Source organism: Nuphar pumila, chromosome 7 (genome assembly GCF_984573655.1).
Source record: "Nuphar pumila chromosome 7, dmNupPumi1.hap1.1, whole genome shotgun sequence".
Classification (NCBI taxonomy): Eukaryota; Viridiplantae; Streptophyta; class Magnoliopsida; order Nymphaeales; family Nymphaeaceae; genus Nuphar; species Nuphar pumila.
In genome coordinates, this window is record NC_143255.1 from 23,924,420 (window position 1) to 23,945,261 (window position 20,842).

The window sequence follows — 20,842 nt, forward strand, 5'->3', positions numbered from 1 at the left end:
GTCAAAGACCTTGTGACTAGTCGTTAACATGCATCAAAAAGGTCAAAAATGACTTTGAACTGCCTTGCCAAAACGTGTGATAAAATAATAGTTTTTTAAGAGTTTTTTATGAGGTAAAAAATTATTCAGAATAAGTGAAAAATATTGGTCAAAGTTAAACCAAAACTAAGACCAAACCCAAATCCAAATCCAATTTCAAAGTCTAAAGTTTAATTAAGAAGCTAAGCCTTGCCCTCAAAGCAACTTTACACTTATTAAACCCTTTGAGTTTCTAAATAATGATCAATGCAGGACTAAAAATACTTGAAAATGCTATTTTTCAAAAAGTTAAGTAAAATAGGGGGTTATTTGATCAAAGAGTTTGATTAAAAAAAGCTATTAATTGAGCCAAATAACAACATATTACTTACATCTTAAAAAAATGTACTTTTTAGTAAATGAGCTTGCTTGAGCTCAGCTCGTTTAGCTTTAGCTTGAAGCTCACTATGGGCAATCTCATATTAGTTCAACTAATTACAAGCCTTAGCCAAGCTTGAATACTTTAGGTCAGCTCCTATGGCTTGTTTGCCAACGTAGAAAATGGTTTCAACTATTGAAAATAAAATGGATTTAACCCGACCTACTTTTTTTGTTTTGCTTAGAACAATGAATTCTTTGTTTTTTTGGGCCTGCTTTCCTGTGAGGTAAACCTTGACTGGGGTCATCAACAATCAAGGCATCACGGATGCCTACCAGTTGAAGCCATCAAAGTTGAACCTAGGACGCAAAGGTGAACACCTTCTCCCCCGGCCCATTACCACTTGGGCTCGCCCTGGGGTGTTAGAACTGTCAATTCTTGGTAAAGTAATAGTGCAAAACCCCTCCAAATCGTCAAATTGGTGCATGTCTCAGCCAGCAACTTATGCTTGAATCGAATCAACATGGATACCTTTGGGTCCATAACATATCCAAACCCGTGAATCAGACCGTCCCTACTCTAACCCTACCCCAGTAGTAGATCCAACCTGGGTTCAGTACTTACCCAAAGTCCCAAACCACAATCTCTTCCCTTCATTTCCATCCAAACCGTCCGCTATGCTTTTGATTGGTGATGGCAATGGGGGCTTAAGCTAAAGAGCTCAAGACTGTGGGTGTCAAAAGCGCGAGGAGCACTCAACCCACAAGCCCCAATTTCTCTCTCTCTCTCTCTCTCTCTCTCTCTTGCATATGTCTCCCTCCCCTCCCCTCTCTTTCTGCCTCTAGAACGAAAACCATCTCGCTCTCTCAAAATCTTTTGCACAGTTCTATAACTCAGGCTACGCTTTGTCTGCCAGTATCGCCGCTACCACCACCAGCAAAGAATCTCCTTCTCTCTTAAGTGCAGTAAGTGGATGCTCCCACTCTCTATTTATCCCCATTTCATTACCTCTCTCTTTGATATTTCGGAATTTCTACTATTTTTATTTCGTTTTCTCTCTTACTTCGCATTTGATACGAATTGGCCGTGTTGTACACCGTTTTGGGTTTTGTTCATTACGCTTTAATGCATAATATATCTAAAACCATGCTTTCATCTAGTTTTTTGACCCTAATTTTGCGATTTGGTCGAGGTTTCTGTGTTTTGGTTTGTGTATTTAGAGTGTTTTTGAAGAAACTCAGTTTTTTTATCAGAAAACATGTTTTCTCTCATAATCCTTGATTATCGCTTGTCGTGCTTACTGTTGATCAACACATGGGTAGCCGTTGGTTGCTTTTGGTTAAGAAATTTGATGGCGTTTTATGCAAATACGTATGCAACATCGGCAATCTTCTAGATGAGTTCTTCAGTTGGAAAGAAAATAAAAACTGAGAGGAACTATTGGATTTTAGCGCAATGATTGTTTTTTGTTTGTGTTACACGGATGGCGCTGTAATACTTTTTATAGTAAACTACTGTTGCAACCTACTACGAACTATATGGGAACCATTTTTCTTTGTCCCAAAATTTTCTATTGTTATGGCTCAGAAATGTTTCACTTTACCCACATTTTTTTTCTTATAGTTGTTACTTATTAGAATACGTCAATACCATATTTTTCCTTTTTGGTGGCTGTGATATTTTTTTTTTCATTGTATTTTCTTCACATTTGTTCTCCTTTCTTGTGTATGGTTTAACAATGTTTAGTGAGCTTTGCATTTGCAATTTTTTAGGCATTCAGTTGGGCAGATAGTATGGCTTCTTTTAGACCGGTTAAGGTTGAATTAAAGAAAACTCTATCCCTTGATGAAAGGAACTATCAACCGAGATATTCTGTGAGGAAAACAATAAAAAAAAATTAAAAGAGCAAATAGTAGAGGAAGTCATTACTGTTAAAATGTAATCCTAATTTTCGTTGTATATGTATATATATTATGTATATATGTCTCTCTCTCTCTCTATATATATATATATCTATTTAGCCTATAATACCCGAAAATGGTATTTCTGTAATTTTACATTTTATGCATATTCCATTTGGAATATGATTGTAATTTTATTTTTATTTTTATTTTATCTTTATCTTTTTCTTTTTTTTATTCTTTTCTTTATTACACCTTGGGGGGCCCAATGTAGATGTTGGACCCCTCCAACGACTACATTGGAGCCCCTTCAAGGTCTCCAATGTAATCCCCTATAAATAGGGTCTCTCTCTCTCATTTTTCTAGCAAGCTTGTGAGCTCAAGCTCTTGTTCCTTTTTCATATATATTTCATTTTCATGCCTTTGTGCATGTTTATATTATTTTACGCATTTGTGCGTACTTGTTCAAATGTTATTTGAGTGCCTTTGTGCACATCTCTTGTGAGGTATTAGTGCTTGTATGCGTATTGTCTCTTTGTAGACATTTTTACATGGTATCAAAGCTTGGTTAAAGATTGAAGATCGCGCGATTCTTCATTTTTCGGGTGTCTCAAAAAGCGTGCCTTTGGCTTCTTGGAGATTGGAGTGGGGGCTTCTCTTCCTTCAATATTTACGACAAGTAAGACTTAAAAGCCTTATTGTGGTACGCATTTCCTTTTCCATCTTTTCTCTCTAATGGGTGAAAAAGAGTCTCATTTCTCTCTTGGATTTAAACTTAATAACTCTAACTATCATGTTTGGGCCGGAAACATGGAGGCACACATAAAAGGGAAAGGTCTTTGGGGTTATGTGCAAGGCACAATCCCGAAACCGGAATTAAAAATCACATTGATGGAGAAAGGTGAAATTAAGATCCTTGAAGGGGAGGAAAGAACCAAAGCCCTTGAGGAATATTCGAAGAAGCATGATGAATGAAAAATGAAGAATTTCAAAATATTGTCTTGGATTTTTTCTTCCATTGAGACAAAAATCAACGCGAACATTATCAAATTCAAAAAGGTTTCTTAATCATGGGAGTATCTTGAGAAAATGTATACCTCAAGGGACTTGTCTCATAAATATTACCTTCAAAAGAAGACTCTAACTCTTCTTCAAGGCGAAATGACCATCAAAGAATATTTTGCCAAACTTTCTTCCATTTGGGACGAGCTTGCTATGCTTGAACCAAAATAGAGTGGAGAGGCGATTGAACTTCGCTACAAACAATTAGAAGAAGATCGATTCTTCAAATTTTTAAATGGGCTAAGGCCCAAATTTGAGCAAATAAGGTCTTCTCTTTTATCCTCTTTCACTTCTTCTCTTGAGGATGTCCTCACCAAATTAAGTGGGGAAGAAACCCGTATGAGTATAAGTAAGCAAGGGTCAAATGTACTTGCGGTTCTATCTAATTCCGAAGAAAATGATGGGGTCAATGCGGTATCTAGGCCCGAAAACAATTTAAGAGCCTATCGTCCCCCTCATTTTAAAAATCAAAATCAAGGAGAAAATGGTGGACAAGGTGAAAAAAATGATTATAGCAAAATTGTTTGCCATTTTTATAAAGAACCGGGGCATATCAAACCCGTTTTTCCCAAATGGAAAAAGTTGTTAGCCATGGCCACCACTTCTCCGCCGCAAAAGGAGGAGACTTCTTCAAGTGGATCCCTTTCACTAAATCAAATTGTGGAGGCTCTTCAACCCCTCCTCAAGAGAGCCATCTCGGGAGCCGCTGTATCTACTTTCTCTCCTTCAGGTAAAACCTCTTGGCTTTTGGATTCAGGTGCATCTTTTCATATGTCTTCAAACATGTATTCTCTTTTCGAATATTCAAAAAATATTTTTCCATCTTTTGTTTCTACTGTCGATGGAACTTCTCTTAAAATTAAAAGTGTTGGTAATTTTGAAACTCAAAACTTTTTCATTCCCAAAATTACATTTATACCAAAATTAAACTTGAATCTTCTCTCCATTTCTCAACTCTTGGACCATGAATGCGATATTAAATTTTTCTCTGATAAATGTTTAATACAGGATCGTCGGTCCACGAAATTGATTGGGAAAGGCTCTAGGAAGAGAGACTTATATTATATGGCCTCTCTTCAAGTTCCTAAAAATTCTTTTTTAATGTTGTCCAACATAAGGATATAAATGTTTGACACAAAATACTTGGTCATCCCAATATCACCAAGTTATCTTATTTGCATTTTACTAAAAATCTTTGTAAAGATACTTTCTCTTGTAATGATTGTATTCTTGAAAAAATGAGAAGTATGCCTTTTGAACAAAGATCCATGTTTACTTCTAAATCTTTCAAAATTGTTCATTCGGATGTTTGGGGATTGACACCTGTTGTTTCAAAAGGAGGGTTTGCCTACTATGTGATTTTTGTGAATGATTTTTCTAGGTATTCTTGGTTATATTTTCTTAGACATAAGCATGAAGTTTTTTCATGCTTTAAATCATATCATGTGATGATTAAAAATCAAGTTAATAGTGGCTTAAAGATATTTAGAACTGACTCCGGAGGAGAGTATCTCTTAAATGAATTCAAAAAGTATCTTGAAGATAATGGTATTGTTCATCAAAGATCATGCCCTAAAACTCCTCAACAGAATGGGTTGGTCGAAAGAAAACACAGGCATATCATTGAAACCACTCGAACTCTTCTCATAGCTCAAAATATTCAATTTTTTTTTGGGCCGAAGCGACTCTTGCATCTTTTTACCTTATCAATCGTTTACCATCTAGAAATTTGGGTAGAATTTATCCTTTTGAAACACTATATAAAAGGGAACCTGATTATAACATATTACGAATTTTTGGTTGCAAATGTTTTGTTCTTACAGATAAGAATGACAAACTTTCATCTAAAGCTATTCTATATGTCTTCCTTGGATATTCCGATACTGAAAAAGGATTTCACAGTTACGATTCTAAAAATGATAAGTTATATGTTTCAAGAAATGTGACGTTTTTGGAAAATGAGAGTGGCTTTGAAAAAAATGATTCTCACCATAAAAATGTTGACTATTCTTTCTTATTTGATCTATTATCTAGTAATGATGATATGTCTAGTGATGATGAAATATCATCAAACCACGATAGTGATAATGAAGTAGACATCAATGACTTCAACTCACCTAGTGTTCAAGAAGATAGGGCATTAAATGATCCTATAACCTATTCAGGAAGAGATAAAAGTACTTTTAGGAGTGCTATTGAGCAATATAGTGATTCTATTCCCACATATGATCCCAGACGATCTGAAAGAAATAGGAAGCCTCCAACAAGATTTGTCTCTTTTGACTCTTTTTCACCTAAGTATAGAGCTTGTCTTAGTGCCATTCATTCTTACTTTGAACCAAGGAATTTTGAGGAAGCAAAAAAATGCGTAGAAGTGCAAGAAACTATGAAAAATGAACTCAAAGCTCTTATGAAAGCTAACACATGGGACTTTCAAACTCTACCATTTGGAAAGAAAACTATAGGTTGTCGTCGGGTGTTTAAAGTTAAGACTAAGAGCGACGGATCTCTTGAGAGGTATAAAGCTCGCTTAGTCGCGAAAGGGTATGGTCAAGAATATGGGATTGACTATAAAGTGACATTTGCACCAATAGCACGGATGGTTACAGTCACATGTCTTATCACTATTGCGTCTATTAAAAAATAGAATATTTTTCAAATGGACATTAAAAATGTTTTTTTAAATAATGACCTTAATGAAGAAGTTTATATGGATGCTACACCAGGTATGAAAATTCCTAAAGATAAAGTTCTTCGTCTTTAGAAAACTCTCTATGGATTGAAACAGACTCTCAAAGCTTGGTATGACAGATTTAACAATGTTATGTTAGAAAATGGTTTTTCTTCATGTTATACAGATACTGCATTATTTACCAGAAAATCTGATGCAGGTATTGTTATATTATTATTATATGTTGAATGTTAATAACAAGTGATGATGTCAAAGGAGTCAAGAACATTAAATCCGTCTTGACTTCGAAATATGAAATGTCAGACTTAGGTTTTCTGACATATTTCTTGGGAATTGAGGTTGCTTACTCCCAACGTGGTTATTTTTTATCTCAATCTAAACTTGCTTGTGAGATTATTGACAGATCAGGAATTTAAGATAACAAAATTTGTGAAACTCCTGAAATAGTGGGCTAAAAAATGAAGATTGATAACGGGATTTCTCTGACAGATCCTACTCCTTACAGGCAACTGATAGGCTCACTAATGTATCTTAGCATCACCATGCCCGATATATCACATGCGATCCACATTGCCAGTCAGTTCCAACATGCTCCTACATCGGTTCACATGAGTGCAATTCTTCACATCATCAGATACTTAAAGGAAACTGCAAATAAGAGAGTATTCCTGTCCTCATCTTCAGAATTAAATTTAATTGCTTACACTGACTCTGATTAGGGAGGTGACCCTAATAATCTTCACTCCACCACTGGTTTCTATGTCTTTTTAGGAGAATCACTAGTCTCTTGGAAGTGTAAGAAGTAACAGAAAGTTTCTCTGTCCTCCACTGAAGCTGAATATAGAGTCATGACATCCACAATCATGAAACTTGTATGGATTCGGCGTCTTCTAGAAGATATGAGAGTTTGTATTAAAGAACCAACAAAGTTATGTTGCGACAATAAGAGTGCAATATACATTGCAAAGAATAATACTTTTTATGAGCGCACGAAGCATATCGAGATGGACTGCCACTATGTTAGGGAAGAATACTTGAAGAAGGTTATTGATCTCCCGCACGTGACATCTGAGTACCAACTTGCTGACTTCTTCACTAAGGCACTTTGTTCGCCTAGATTTTATTTCCTTCTTGGCAAATTTGCGGTCATCACACTGTAAGTTTGAGGGGAGGTGTTAAAATGTAATCCTAATTTTCGTTGTATATGCACATATATATATATATATACATATATACTATGTATATATGTATGTCTCTCTCTCTCTCTCTATATATATATAATATTTAGCCTATAATACCTGAAAAGGGTATTTCTGTAATTTCATATTTTACGCATATTCCATTTGGAATATGACTGTAATTTTATTTTATTTTTTTATCTTTTTCTTTTTTTTTATTCTTTTCTTTATTACACCTTGGGGGGCCCAATGTAGACGTTGGACCCCTCCAACGACTACATTGGAGCCCCTCCAAGGTCTCCAATGTAATCCCCTATAAATAGGGGCTCTCTCTCATTTTTCTAGCAAGCTTGTGAGCTCAAGCTCTTGTTCCTTTTTCATATATATTTCATTTTCATGCCTTTGGGCATGTTTATATTATTTTACGCATTTGTGCGTACTTGTTCAAGTGTTATTTGAGTGCCTTTGTGCACATCTCTTGTGAGGTATTAGTGCTTGTATGCGTATTCTCTTTGTAGACATTTTTACAATTACCATGCCAAACCATGATGTGTATGCATGTGTGTGGGAAAATATAGTATGCTATCTTTATCTTTTAGTACTAAACCATCTGTTTGACCCCATATGTTTTTCAACAAGAGGTTATTTGCAATAGATTCATCTCGGAATTGCTCCTTATCAAAGTGATACAATATCTCAATGTGTTCACTGCTCACTGAACAAAGATAGCCAATAAACTATAGTAACTGCATTTTCATTATTTTTGTTATCACTGGAAATCATCATTCTGTTTTTCCCTCTTTATTCAATAATGGTGGCGGATTGCTATGAATGTGAAGGGTGACACTCTTATATGGCAGCGACACACTTATTGGCTCTTGATGTTGCATCCTGTGTCAGTTTTCTTTTGCATTGCCTACGGGTGCTTGATTATAGCATGCTTCTGGTTTCAAAATTGGCTTATGAAATTTTCTTTTACTGCTTTTTAGGCATTAAAATATACTATGGCTTCATCTGCTGATCAAGAAGCGAGCGGAGTGACTGAGGATACACAATCTCATCAAAAAAGGGGACGTGATGATGAGGTAGGTGTTGGAGGAGGTGGGGATAAGAGGTGGCCTGGATGGCCAGGGGAGGGTGTCTTCCGATTGTTGGTTCCTGCACAGAAAGTTGGTAGTATTATAGGTAGAAAAGGAGAGTTCATTAAGAGGATGTGTGAGGAGACAAGGGCACGCATTAAAATTCTTGACAGTGTTCCTAGTGCCCCAGAAAGAGCTGTAAGTTTCTATTGCTCCTTCTAATTTGACTAATTCCTATTGAGTTGATAAATAGAAGTGCTGTATTAGTTCCTACTATAGCTATTTTTTGATGAGCACCTCTCTTGCTGGTAGAGAATTCATATACATGATTATTAGAAGTTGGCCTTCTGTGTCCTTAGCGCTTCTTGATTGTTACTGTTGTAAAGGTAACTTCATTATGAATCAGTCATATTTGCTTTCTGGTGTTCATTTCATCTTCTGTTACTTCACCATGAAACAGTCTTATTTGCTTTCTGGTGTTCATATCCTCTCTTCTGCTTTTGTTTACAGCTTATGCTTCTTCTCCTTGTTTGTTCTTTTTCTTTCTTAAACCTTCTTTTACTCCTCGTTTGATCTTTTCTTTTTCCAGTGGAATGGGATGAGGGATTGTAACTTTGAATATAAACCCCGTAACTAAGTGTCAGCCATTGATCATGCAATTCTGATCCATGTTTGTCTTCTTTCATTTCTTCTTTAGATTATGGTTTAGTGGTAGTAACAGGAATATGTATCTTACTTTTGGCTCATTCATACTTAAAAGAGAGTTTGTTTCCCCATTCTCATAATGTTTATGCTTCTGCTTCTGTTGTCTGAACTGGTTTTTGATTTCAACAAATAACGTAGGCTTCTTTTTGGTTTTGGCACTTTTCTTAATCATATCTGTTTTAATTGGTGCTTTAAGAAACATGAAAAGCCTCAATGCAAGATGATTCTGATTGACATGGTTTCCTTCAGATAAATGGGGCACTACTGTCAAACAAGCATGGAAAACTTAAATTCGAAGAGTTCCACATTTTTTTTTGAATCAAACTGAAATACACTAATTTATGGTGTGCGGTAAGTACTCGTCACCATTGAAATATAATACCTTTTATCTTAGCTCTCCTCACCATCTTCTTAATATCGGTCTCTTGATAATGATAAGATGACATTATCTGGAAAGTGAGATTGGAGAGAGTTAGATGCTTCTCTTTTAGAAGTCTTTATTGTGACAAAAAGCAGTTGCACGACAGAATAAACCCCGTGTAAAAGTGACTAGAGAGTTGATGATTGTTAGGTTTACTTCTTTCTTGGTGATCCTGATTGATTAGGTTAATATAACCTCAAAGTGCCTTCTGTGTCTGCTGCTGGTGTCTCAAGAGGCTATTCATCGTTTGGAATTCCATAACTTTAAGCCATTTGCTCCGAGTCTTATATTACCTTTTCACTGTATAGGGTTTAGCTTTTCTGATATTTAGATTGGCCAATAATATGATTCTATGTACACAAGTTTCTACGGGTTAATGCACTATTTATTTTTTTTTTCAATTCTTTAATCACCATTTTCAAGTTGCCTGCTCCAAGTGCTCGTATTGATCTCACCTTGTAACTTGGACTATGGAAAAGGATGGTTGGTTATCATAGTGAAGTATGTTCTTTTTATAAGGAGGTGGCTGTTTCCATAGAACGAGTAGGAGAGAAGATTCCATGTAAAATAAGCAATCAACCATCCATTGACAATGGACTTTCATGAGAGTAATGAAAATGGATGTTTGCAGGTTCCGTTAACTTGTGGTACTGAACTGATTTGAGCATTCCTCCAGTGTAGAAGCAACAGAGTGCAAGACATTTGCTTTAACCATATCAAGATGTTCTACGATTTGCCAAGTAAGTTAGTATGCTAGTTAACTAATTTTATGTGGGTGCACTTAATTAACTTAACTATTTCTCTCCTGCACTTAATTAACTAAACTATTTCTCTCCAAGCTTAACATAAGATTAAGTTGTTATCCTGGTTATGTTAAACTGTTAAAGAAATAAGTTTCTCCTCCACTAGTTTGCATATATAAAAGAAAATAAACATTAATCATTCAAATAGTTTTTTTCACGTAAGTTTTGCTACAAACATAGACATGCTATGTAATATGTTTTTCTTGAAAAATTTGAACAAATATGATTTAGATTCATGCCTTGTGAGGATGCCAGTTTGAGCATTTCAAGTCCTTATGGGCTTAGTTGTCAAAGGCGCTAGGCAGAGAGCCCCTAAAAAGACTAGTCGGACTAGTCGATACCCCAATTTAAATTTTTTTAAAAATACACAAAATATGTAAACAAACTGCTAAAATTAATAACAAATATGTATACAATATAAAATCAATCAACAACAATCAACAATAAGCAATAGACAAAACACAATATGTTGTCGAACACTATAAAAAACTATACTAAATAACCTGCTCAAAAAAATCAAGAATAAGTGAATAATTGAATAAACAAACCATATAACTAACAATATGAATAAACAATATACAAAAAATAAAATAATGCATGCAAACAAATTAACAACAATAGGCATGAATTATGAATTGTGAAAAAGAACAGTCAAACACATCATATATGAATTACACACACACACACAAATATATAACTCAGAAATATAACTCACAAACATAACTCACAAAAATCAAACAGATTATATATAAATTACATTACATACACAATATATATATATATATATATATATATATATATATATTTATATTTATATTTATATAACACACAAACACAATATATATTATGAAAAAAGGAAAAAGGAAGAAAAACAAGAAGAAGAAGAAGAAAAAAAGGAAAAGGAAAATAAAAATAAGAAGAAGCAAAAAAGGAAAAGGGAAGGAAAATAGGAAGAAGAAAAAAAAAGGAAAAAAAGAAGAAGAATAAAAAAAGGAAAAGGAAAAGGAAAGAAAAAACAAGAAGAAGAAAAAAAAAAGGAAAAGGGAAGGAAAAACAGGAAGAAGAAGGAAAATGAAAAGAAAACAGGAAGAAGAAAAAGAGGAAAAGTGAAGGAAAAACAGGAAGAAGAAAAAAAAAGGAAAAGTGAAGGAAAAACAGGAAGAAGAAAAAAAAAGGAAAAGGGAAGAAAAACAGGAAGAAGAAGAAAAAAAGGAAAAGGGAAGAAAAACAAGAAGAAGAGGGAAAAAAAGAAAAAGGAAAAGGAAAACAGGAAAAAGAAGAAAAAAAAGAAAAAGGGAAAGAAAAACAGGAAGAAAAAAAAGAAAAGAGAAGGAAAAACAAGAAGAAAAAAGGAAAAAAGATAAGCGAAGGAAAAAAGAGGCGAGAAATCAAGAGAGAGGCAGACATCGAGACAGAGAGAGAGAGAGGCAAACAATGAGACAGAGAGAGAGAGAACTCGAGAGAGTGAGGAGCGTGTTGTTCTTGCTGCAAAACACACACACACACACAGAGAGAGAGAGAGAGTCCTTTCCCCTTTTATACCCTGTGGTCAACTTACATAAAAAACAAACAAAAAAGATGAAAATAGGCTTGTAAGCCTAGGTGGTCCGAGCCTAGATGGCGCCTAGGTGAGCTACGTGATAAAATAGGGCCCTACCACCCAAACCCTATCGCTCAGGCAGTGGAGCTGCGCCTAGGCACTGTCATGAAACACTAAAGAGAAAAGATAATGTCACTTAAGTGACTAGGAAATGCACAAGCACACAAGCAATAGGCCACTAATGGGCAAGAATACAATAATCCACAAAGTGGCAATAGACAAATACAAAATAAGAAAGAGAGCTAAAAAATATAAGATATCTTATTGAGAAAAACTTCAAGAAGCTTAACTAATACATGGGCAAAGCCCCTTATTTATACACAAATGGGACCCAAGGAGGGGCTCCCATAGAGACGTTGGAGCCCCTCCAACGGTCATATTTATGACTGTTGGAAGGGTCCAACGACTATGGTGGACACCTCCTATGATGCAATAACTAAAATTAAAAAAGGAAAATAGAAAAAAGAACAAAGAAAAAAGAAGAAAAAGGAAAAAGCATATTCAAATGAATATGCGTGTTCCATATGAAAAGACTATTTTACCCCTAGTGGGTATTACAAATATATATATATATATATATATATATTTGAGTTATTAATACAATTTAACACCCCCCCCCCCCTCAAACACCCAGTGAGATCACCGAGAGTTTGCTGAGGAGAAAGTAGAAGCGAGGCGATGACAATGCTTTGGTGAAGAAGTCCGCTAGCTGATACTCTGAAGTAACATAGGGTAGTTGAATGGTGCCCTGTAAGAATTCATCTCGAACATAGTGGCAATCCATCTCTATATGCTTTATTCATTCATGGAAGGTGTGGTTGCTAGCAATATAAATAACACTCTTGTTGTTGCAGTATAGCTTCAAAAGAGTAGAAAAGAGGACGCCCATATCCTTGAGCAAACTTCTTAATCAGACAAGTTCAGTGGTAGTGGTGGCCATCGCTCTTTACTCAGCTTCTGTGGAAGAAAGAGAAACTTTTTGTTGCTTTTTATATCTCCAAGAAATTAATGACCCTCCAAGAAAGACACAAAAACCTGTTGTAGAAATACGATCATTGGAGTTACCCCGCCAATCAGAGTCAGTATAAGCAATTAAATTAAGAGATAAAGAGGAGGATAATAATAGTCCTTTTGTTATGGTTTCCTTTAAATATCTGATAATTCGCATGATAGCCGCCATGTGAATCGAAGTAGAAGCAGTCTGAAATTTGGCTTGCACTGTGAACAACATGAGTAATATCTGGCCTGGTAATAAACAAATATGTTAGTGAACCAATCAACTGACGATAAGGAGTGAGATCTGCTAAAGGAGTTCCATCATTGACTCTCATCTTAGCGTTGATTACTGACTCAATTTTCTTTTCATCAGTTAATCCAGACCGATCAATAATGTCTGATGCAAGCTTCATCTGAGATAGAACATACCCCCAAAGAGAATATGCAACTTTGATCCTTAAAAAATACCTTAGAAAACCAAGGTCAGACATATCAAAATTTTCTTTGAAAATATTTTTAATAAGCGCAATGCCTTTTTTATCATTTCCAGTGATGATCATATCATCAACATATAACAATAAGATAGTTATGTGATCTCCTACAGTCTTAATAAATAAAGCAGTATCAGTATAACAAGAGATAAAACCATTAGCAAGAACAACTTTGTTAAAAAGATCATACCAAGCTTTTGGAGCTTGTTTGAGACCATAAAGAGTTTGTTAAGTTTGAGAATGCTACATTTACCAATCTCAAGACCCGACGGAGGATCCATCAACACTTCTTCACAAAGATTTTTATTTAAAAACGCTTTTTTAACATCTAGTTGATAGACCATTGTTTAATAGATGCTAAAGCAATCAAGGTTCGTATACTAGTCATCCTAACTACCGGGGCAAAAGTTTTCTCATAATCGATTTCATATTCTTGGGCATATCCTTTATCAACTAACCTAGCTTTGTATCTTTTTAATGTTACATCACTCTTAGTTTTGACCTTATAAACCCATCTACATCCAATAACCTTTGTTCCTAATGGTTGACTTACGATGGTCCAAGTGTTGGCTTTGTTAAGAGCTTCTAGTTCAAGTCTCATAGTATCAATCCAATGCGGATGTTGTTTAGCCTCTTTAAAATTGGAAGGTTCATGATAGGAATGTATCATCATTAGGCAAGTTCTATATGTTGGAGTTGAGGTCTACTATTCCTAGAAGATCGCCTAAGTTGGATTTCTTCAACTTGATCTTCCAAGGAGATGTCTTAAGAGTATCTATCGAAAGCACTTTGATATTCATTGCCCTCACGTCGAGTATACACGTGCATATCATTAGGATCCTCATTGTGAGAATCAACAATTGGATGTGACAAATCCTCATTTTGATGTGAATTGTCATTATAAGTATAATCACAAATTAAATCACTTTTAGACTTAGTTATGAGTAATAAGTCAAATAGAAAAGAATAATCAATCTCTTCTTTAGATTTTTGAATTTCAAAACCATTTTGTTCTTCAAGAAAAGTCACATTTCTTGAGACATAAAGTTTGTTGTTTTGAACCTTTTTGATTTTCATCATAGCCAATAGAAAGACATTCAAGAGCTTTTGGTGATAATTTATCTTGTCCTTGAAAAAGAACAAAGCACTTACAACAAAAAACTCTTAATATTTTAAAATCCGGAGATATTTTGAACAATTTCTCAAAAGGAGAAACATTTTTTAAAGAAGAGGAAGGCATACGATTTTTGAGATAAGTTGTGGTAAGAATAACTTCGGCCCAAAAATTCTTTGGAACATTTTTAGAAACAAGAAGAGTTGTTGTTTCAATGAGATGCCTATGTTTCATCTCGGCAAGACCATTTTGTTGAGGGGTTTTTGGACAAGATCTTTGATGTATAATGCCGTTTAGTTTAAGGTAGTTTTGAAATTCTTTTGACATATATTCTCCTCCAGAATCAGATATAAAAATAACTATGTTGTTTTGAAATTGATTTTGAATGAGAACGTGAAATTCTTTAAAATTGGAAAAGACATCAGATTTGTTTTTAATAAAATACACCCATGTGTATCTAGTAAAATCATCAATAAAAACAACATAATAAGAATAACCTCCTTTAGGCATAACTTGTGCTAGTCCCATCAGAATGCACTAGTTCAAATGGTCTTTTAGAAACAAAATTACTATATGAATACGGAAGTGAATGCATTTTCCCAAGGATACAATCATTGCAATTAAATGTTTTTTCATTACAAAATTTTTCTAAAAATGAGAAAAGGTACAACTTGGAAATACTAGGATGACCAAGCCTTTTGTGCAAAGTCTCAAGATCTTTAGATTGAACATGATTACAAAAGAATTTGGATAACAAAGACAAAAAATCTATGTAATATAGGTCTCCTCTTCATGGCCTTGCCTAATCCGCTTCTCGGACTAGAGATCCTGCACATAGCAATTGGTTGGTGAAAAAGAGATACTACATCCAAAATCGGTGATTTGAGAGATCGAAAATAAATTTAAATTGAGTTTTGGAATGATTATAATTTTTGGAACATGAAATTCTTTGTTTTGACCATAAACTTTTTTAAGGTTTTCCATTCCTTCAACATCTAATGATGTTCCATTGGCCGTGGAAACGAAGGATTTAAAAGAATTGAGACTTGGTTTTGACAAAAGAGATGCATTCAGAGTTATGTGGAAAGAAGCATCCGAATCAAGAATCCAAGAAGACATACCAAGAATTGATGAGATCGCGGCACCTGAGGTGGAATGTGTGGAAAAATTGATCCTCATGAATTGTTGGAGAGTTTCAGTGAGTTGTGCAATGGAGTCTTTTATATCTCCATCTTTTTTTGATTCTTCATTTGAATTGCTTGGACACTCTCCAACGGAAGCTACATTTTTTTTTGAGTTTAGGACAATCCGGTCGAAGGTGACCTGGTTCATTATAATGGTGACAAATAATTTTTCTTCCTTTATCATTGTTATTTTTTAAAAAAATGAGGGGGTTTATATGTCCTCATATTGTTTTCCAGTCTTGATACCACATGAACCTCATAAATATCTTTTTTTAGATCCAAGCGTGTTTCTTGGCACAAGTCAGCTAAAATTTCACTAAGAGGGGTAAAAGCCCTATGAAGAAGGGACTCTCTTAGTTGTTCAAAGTCGAGACGAAGCCCATCAATAAATTGAAAAAACCTCTCTCTCTCCATTTGTTCTTGCCTCATAGCAATAACACTTCCTTCCCATTGCGGTTTTAGAAGAGCAAGTTCATCTCATAATGGGGATAACACATTATAGTAGTCTCTAATGCTCATGTCCCCTTGCTTAGTTCCTCTTATTTTTTCTTGCAAAAAGAAATGCCTAGCAAGGTCTTTTTGAGTGTACATACCTTTAATAATGAACCAAGCTTCATTTGCTTTCTTGAATTTTGCAAGATTAGCGCATATTTTGAGCTCCACATTATTCATGAACCATGCCAATATCTTGGCATGCTCGCTTTCCCAATCTTCAACCTTAGATTGGTATTCTTTAATAGCTTTGGCCTTCTCTTCTTCATTCAATGCCTTTTCTTCATTTTCCTCATTCTTTGTAAGCTTCAATTGTGGTTTCAGAATGGTTCCGCATATGTACCCCCAAAGTCTTTTACCTTTGAGGTTGTTTTCCATGGTGGCCGCGCACATTATATAATTTGTTCCATTCAATTTGAATGAAAGATCGATCTTTGAGTCTTTGTCGGCTATCTTGGAAGAGTTTGATGAAAAGAAAAAATAGTTATACTTAAAGAATTACTCAAATGGAAGTAAGAGTATTCCAATGATGCTTTCACAACCCTACCATGTCACGAAACACTAAAGAGAAAAGATAATGTCACTTAAGTGACTAGGAAATGCACAAGCACACAAGTAATAGGCTACTAATGGGCAAAAATACAATAAGCCACAAAGTGGCAATAGACAAACACAAAATGAGAAAGAGAGCTAAAAAATATAAGAGATCTTATTGAGAAAAGCTTCAAGGAACTTAACTAATACATGGGGGCAAAGCCCCTTATTTATACACAAATGGGACCCAAGGAGGGGCTCCCATAGAGACGTTGGGGCCCCTCCAACGGTCATATTTATGACCGTTGGAGGGGTCCAACGACTCTATGGTGGACCCTTCCTATGATGCAATAACTAAAATTAAAAAAGAAAATAGAAAAAAGGGAAAAAACATATTCAAATGAATATGCGTGTTACATGTGAAAAGACTATTTTACCCCTAGTGGGTATTACAAAATATATATATCTATATATATCTAGATATACACATAGACATATATATGAAATATATATGTATGTCTCTCTCTCTCTATATATATATATATATGAGTTATTACTTATGGGGCAAGTGAAATTATTAGCTTAAGTGTTAAGATTTAGTGATTAATTGATTCTATGAACCAAACATGCCCTGTAAATATTGCTTGAACATTTTGCAAACCAATGACATGAAATATCTTGGTACAAGCCCTCTAATCTACATGTTGCTCCAGTAATGTGATATGTTCCTAATAAAGGATTTCATGGAGTTTATGAGATCAAGTTGTCTAGAGGATTGATGAAGTGTAAGCATATAACATGCAAGCAGAGTTTACTATGATTCTTGATGCTAATAAGATACAGTTGAAGTATGAACATGATCAGGAACATTCATATGCCCACGAGGATTTTTTTATTTAGATACTTGAATCTGGGGGGTGTACATGAACTTGTTTTCAAGAAGAAATGAAGGAGTTCAAGGAAAGAAAAATGGTGGTGAAAAAATGCTTTTGAAGTTAGATGTTTATGTTACTATTTTTTTAAATATATGCATGCCTATTGAAACAAATGTGTTGGTATTATACTTTTTTTCTTTTAAAACTTCCATGAAGATTGTAAAGCTCCTCATTTGTTGAATCCCTTTTTGGGTTGAATATTTTCATAGACAATCTTCAATGAACACAAAGATTTGTTTGACTTTGATTTGTGGATCGCTGATACAATCAGTAGGTGATATTTAGAGCAGTGCTTGTTGCTAAAGCTTGTGAGTGCTTAACAGTATAACTGCTCAAAGCATTGCCTTGATAGGCATTGGCTGGAAAATTACCTTGAGGCCTTTGACCTACTTGTGTTTCATTTGGCAGTCGAGCTATTGACAAGTTGATTTTTCTGATAGGCAAAGTAACAATATTTTCATAATTACTTAAGCAGAAAAAAGCAAAGAGCTTCATGCTTGTTTAGATGTATTTATGTTTTCTTTGTTATAAACAACAGAAAATGTTAAAAAAACCATAATAAATGGTTGTTTGGATTTAAATATTTCAAAACAATTCAAAAAATAAAATGTACTTGGATGCAACTTATAAGTATATGTGCACATACATTATTTAGGACTGACTCGAGATAGTTCTAGATTTCTAATGGTAAAGTGGTTTGGATCCAAAGGGACTTAGTTAGTCATAGGCCTGTTGTGAATGGGGTCCATATTGAGATCCAAATCAAATCCAATTTCAGTAAGGGTTGATCCAGTTTCAAGTTTGTATGAGTGGCCAAAATTTTTATTGTAAAACAGATTCAATTGGGCTTAAACTTTAGTTTAGGCATATGTTGTGAACTTTTAAAAGGCACCCTTGTGGAATTTCAAGAATTGCCAAGATTAGAAAACCTAAACACTGTGTTTGTTCACTTGTTGGTTGATGCATATTTGTGTCTATCTATATGTGTAAAAAACATGTTGAAACCTTGTTTCAATACATGTATCCTGGTCATGTGTTAGCAATGTAGCAAAGCGATTCAGTTTCTTGTATGCAAATTTGTTGCTGAATCACAGTTGCACCAAATGGTTTTGTATTATAAAATATATAAATATCTTTTCTCTTAGTTTCTCTAACAATGTCAATGTAAGAGGAACCATCCTATGAAGAGTATATGTTTATATTTATTTAAGTGGCCATATGAAAATTTTCTCTGAAGTGCAATCTTATGGATATTATATATACTTCTTGAAGGTAATGGTTTCAGCAAAGGAGGAGCAGGATGCTCCAATTTCTCCTGCAATGGATGGTCTTCTCATGGTTCACAAACGTATTGTTGATGGTTTAGATGGTGAGTCTGGCAAAACTCTATCAAGTGCAGGTGGGATGATTTCAACACGACTGCTGGTGGCTGCTACACAAGCTGGAAGCCTGATTGGGAGGCACGGGGCTACCGTAAAGTCCATCCAGGAGGAATCTAATTGCACAGTCCGTGTTCTTGGTACAGGTTTTCTTTAGAAGTTTTATATGTTATATTGTATGATTTTACCCTGACAATCTATTGAATGGTATTGCTCTTTCATCTTTTTGTACACTTTTTATTTTTCGGTAATTCAATTCAATGTATGGTGGATTTTCTTGGGTTGCTCATTGTTTTCTAGATCAGATTTGTTAAATCTGGTAGGTATGCAATGAAGCATCACCAAGAGCAAAGGAGGAAGAGAGGGAAGATGAGAGAATAGAAAATAGGGCTGCGGCCAAAACAGATTCCATGCCACCCATTGTGGGTCGTGGATGGTTATATATCATTAACATTAAAATGTTACAAAACTACCCCATTCAATACACATGAGAATACAAATAAGATAGGGGCAATAAAGAAAAGATAAAATAGTAAAGCACACATTATAAAGACGTCATCATGGGTCTGGATCCAGATTCTGATCCAGACCTGAAACATCACATTCCAATAGCCTCCCTCAAGTTGTGCATGGTAAGGATCATTGACAACTTGCTCTTCAATTACCGAAATCTATGCTTGCTAAATCCTTTTGTGAATAGATCAACCACTCTGAGTTCCAGTGACTTGTGTTGTGATTTCACCTATGTCACATGGGTGCGGGTGCGACACGGGTGCAGCGCAATTTCAAAAATTTTGGACACGGGGACTCGGCTATATATATATATATATATATATAAGACTCGGTCAAAGTTGTGCCCATCAGGGGACAGGTGATGAGTTATGAAGCCTGATTCAGGGTTTTTTTCCTTACAAGAGGGGGGTTCCCCCGACGCGGGTCCCGCTGCGCGGTCAGCGGGGGTCCAGCGCCCCCCAAGATTTTTTTTTAAAATTCTGTAGCCCAGAATTTAAAAAAAAAAATCCAAAAAATGGACCAAAATGACGCTGGGTGCATTGACCGCACCCAGGGTCGGGTTGACCGAGTCCGAGCCGCACCCGTGTCCGTGCGTGTCGACGCGGGTGCGTCGACCTTGGAGCCGAGTCCGTGTGACAGGATTTCACCACTTTCAATCTTGCTTTTGATAAAATGCTGATCGATCACAATATGTTTAGTTCTCCCGTGTTGAATAGGATTGAGTGATGTCTTGATGGCACTTTGATTGTCACAAAATAATATTGAGCTTGACACTTGTTGATTCAAATATGGTGGTAGATATCTAATCCATGTGATTTCAAATGAAGCTGCTCCCATGGATCTATATTCAACCTCAGTACTACTGAAAGGAGCTACGACTTTATGTTTTTTACTACTCAAAACTAAATCCTGTCTAATAAAAACACAATATCCATAAATGAATATTCTCTCATCTGGGTCTCCAGCCCAATCTGCATATGAAAAGGCCATCTTCACCTGCTCATGTTTGGCATTCTGAGTTATCAAGCTCATCTTCACCTTCACTATTTTCTGATATCGTCTCCATCAGGGTCACATTCTGCTCCTCTGTTTGGTCTTCTGAGTCATCAAGCTCGTCTTCACCTTCACTATTTTTTGTTGTCGTCTCCATATAAAATAATGTCATCTAACCAAGGCTGATATGACTGATTGGATTGCAATTTAACTCCGCCTTGAATGTTGTCCCCTTTCTTACTGAAATTCTGTTAATAAAAAATAACACTTCTTGAAATGTGGATGGATTTATTTTCAGCATCATAGCATCAATACCCCTTATAATCATCAGCATACCCAACAGACTTGCAAATATACGCTTTCCTGTCAAACT

The 20,842-nt window shown here is 35.3% G+C and overlaps 1 protein-coding gene across 2 annotated transcripts in view; it reads left to right on the forward strand.

Moving 5' to 3' along the window:
* Nucleotides 1-1,141: 1,141 nt before the first annotated feature.
* The window catches only part of LOC149831544 (flowering locus K homology domain-like), a 50,667-nt gene continuing 30,966 nt past the window's right edge, over nt 1,142-20,842 (forward strand). The window contains exons 1-3 of one of the 2 annotated variants that reach the window (XM_090013953.1): nt 1,142-1,362; nt 8,220-8,507; nt 18,857-19,103. In XM_090013953.1, coding sequence (XP_089870079.1) covers nt 8,235-8,507; nt 18,857-19,103 — 520 coding nt within the window. In that variant the 5' untranslated portion in view covers nt 1,142-1,362; nt 8,220-8,234. Of the gene's footprint in view, nt 1,363-8,219; nt 8,508-9,919; nt 10,176-18,856; nt 19,104-20,842 lie in introns of those variants that run through there. The other variant, XM_090013955.1, reaches the window with a different exon arrangement.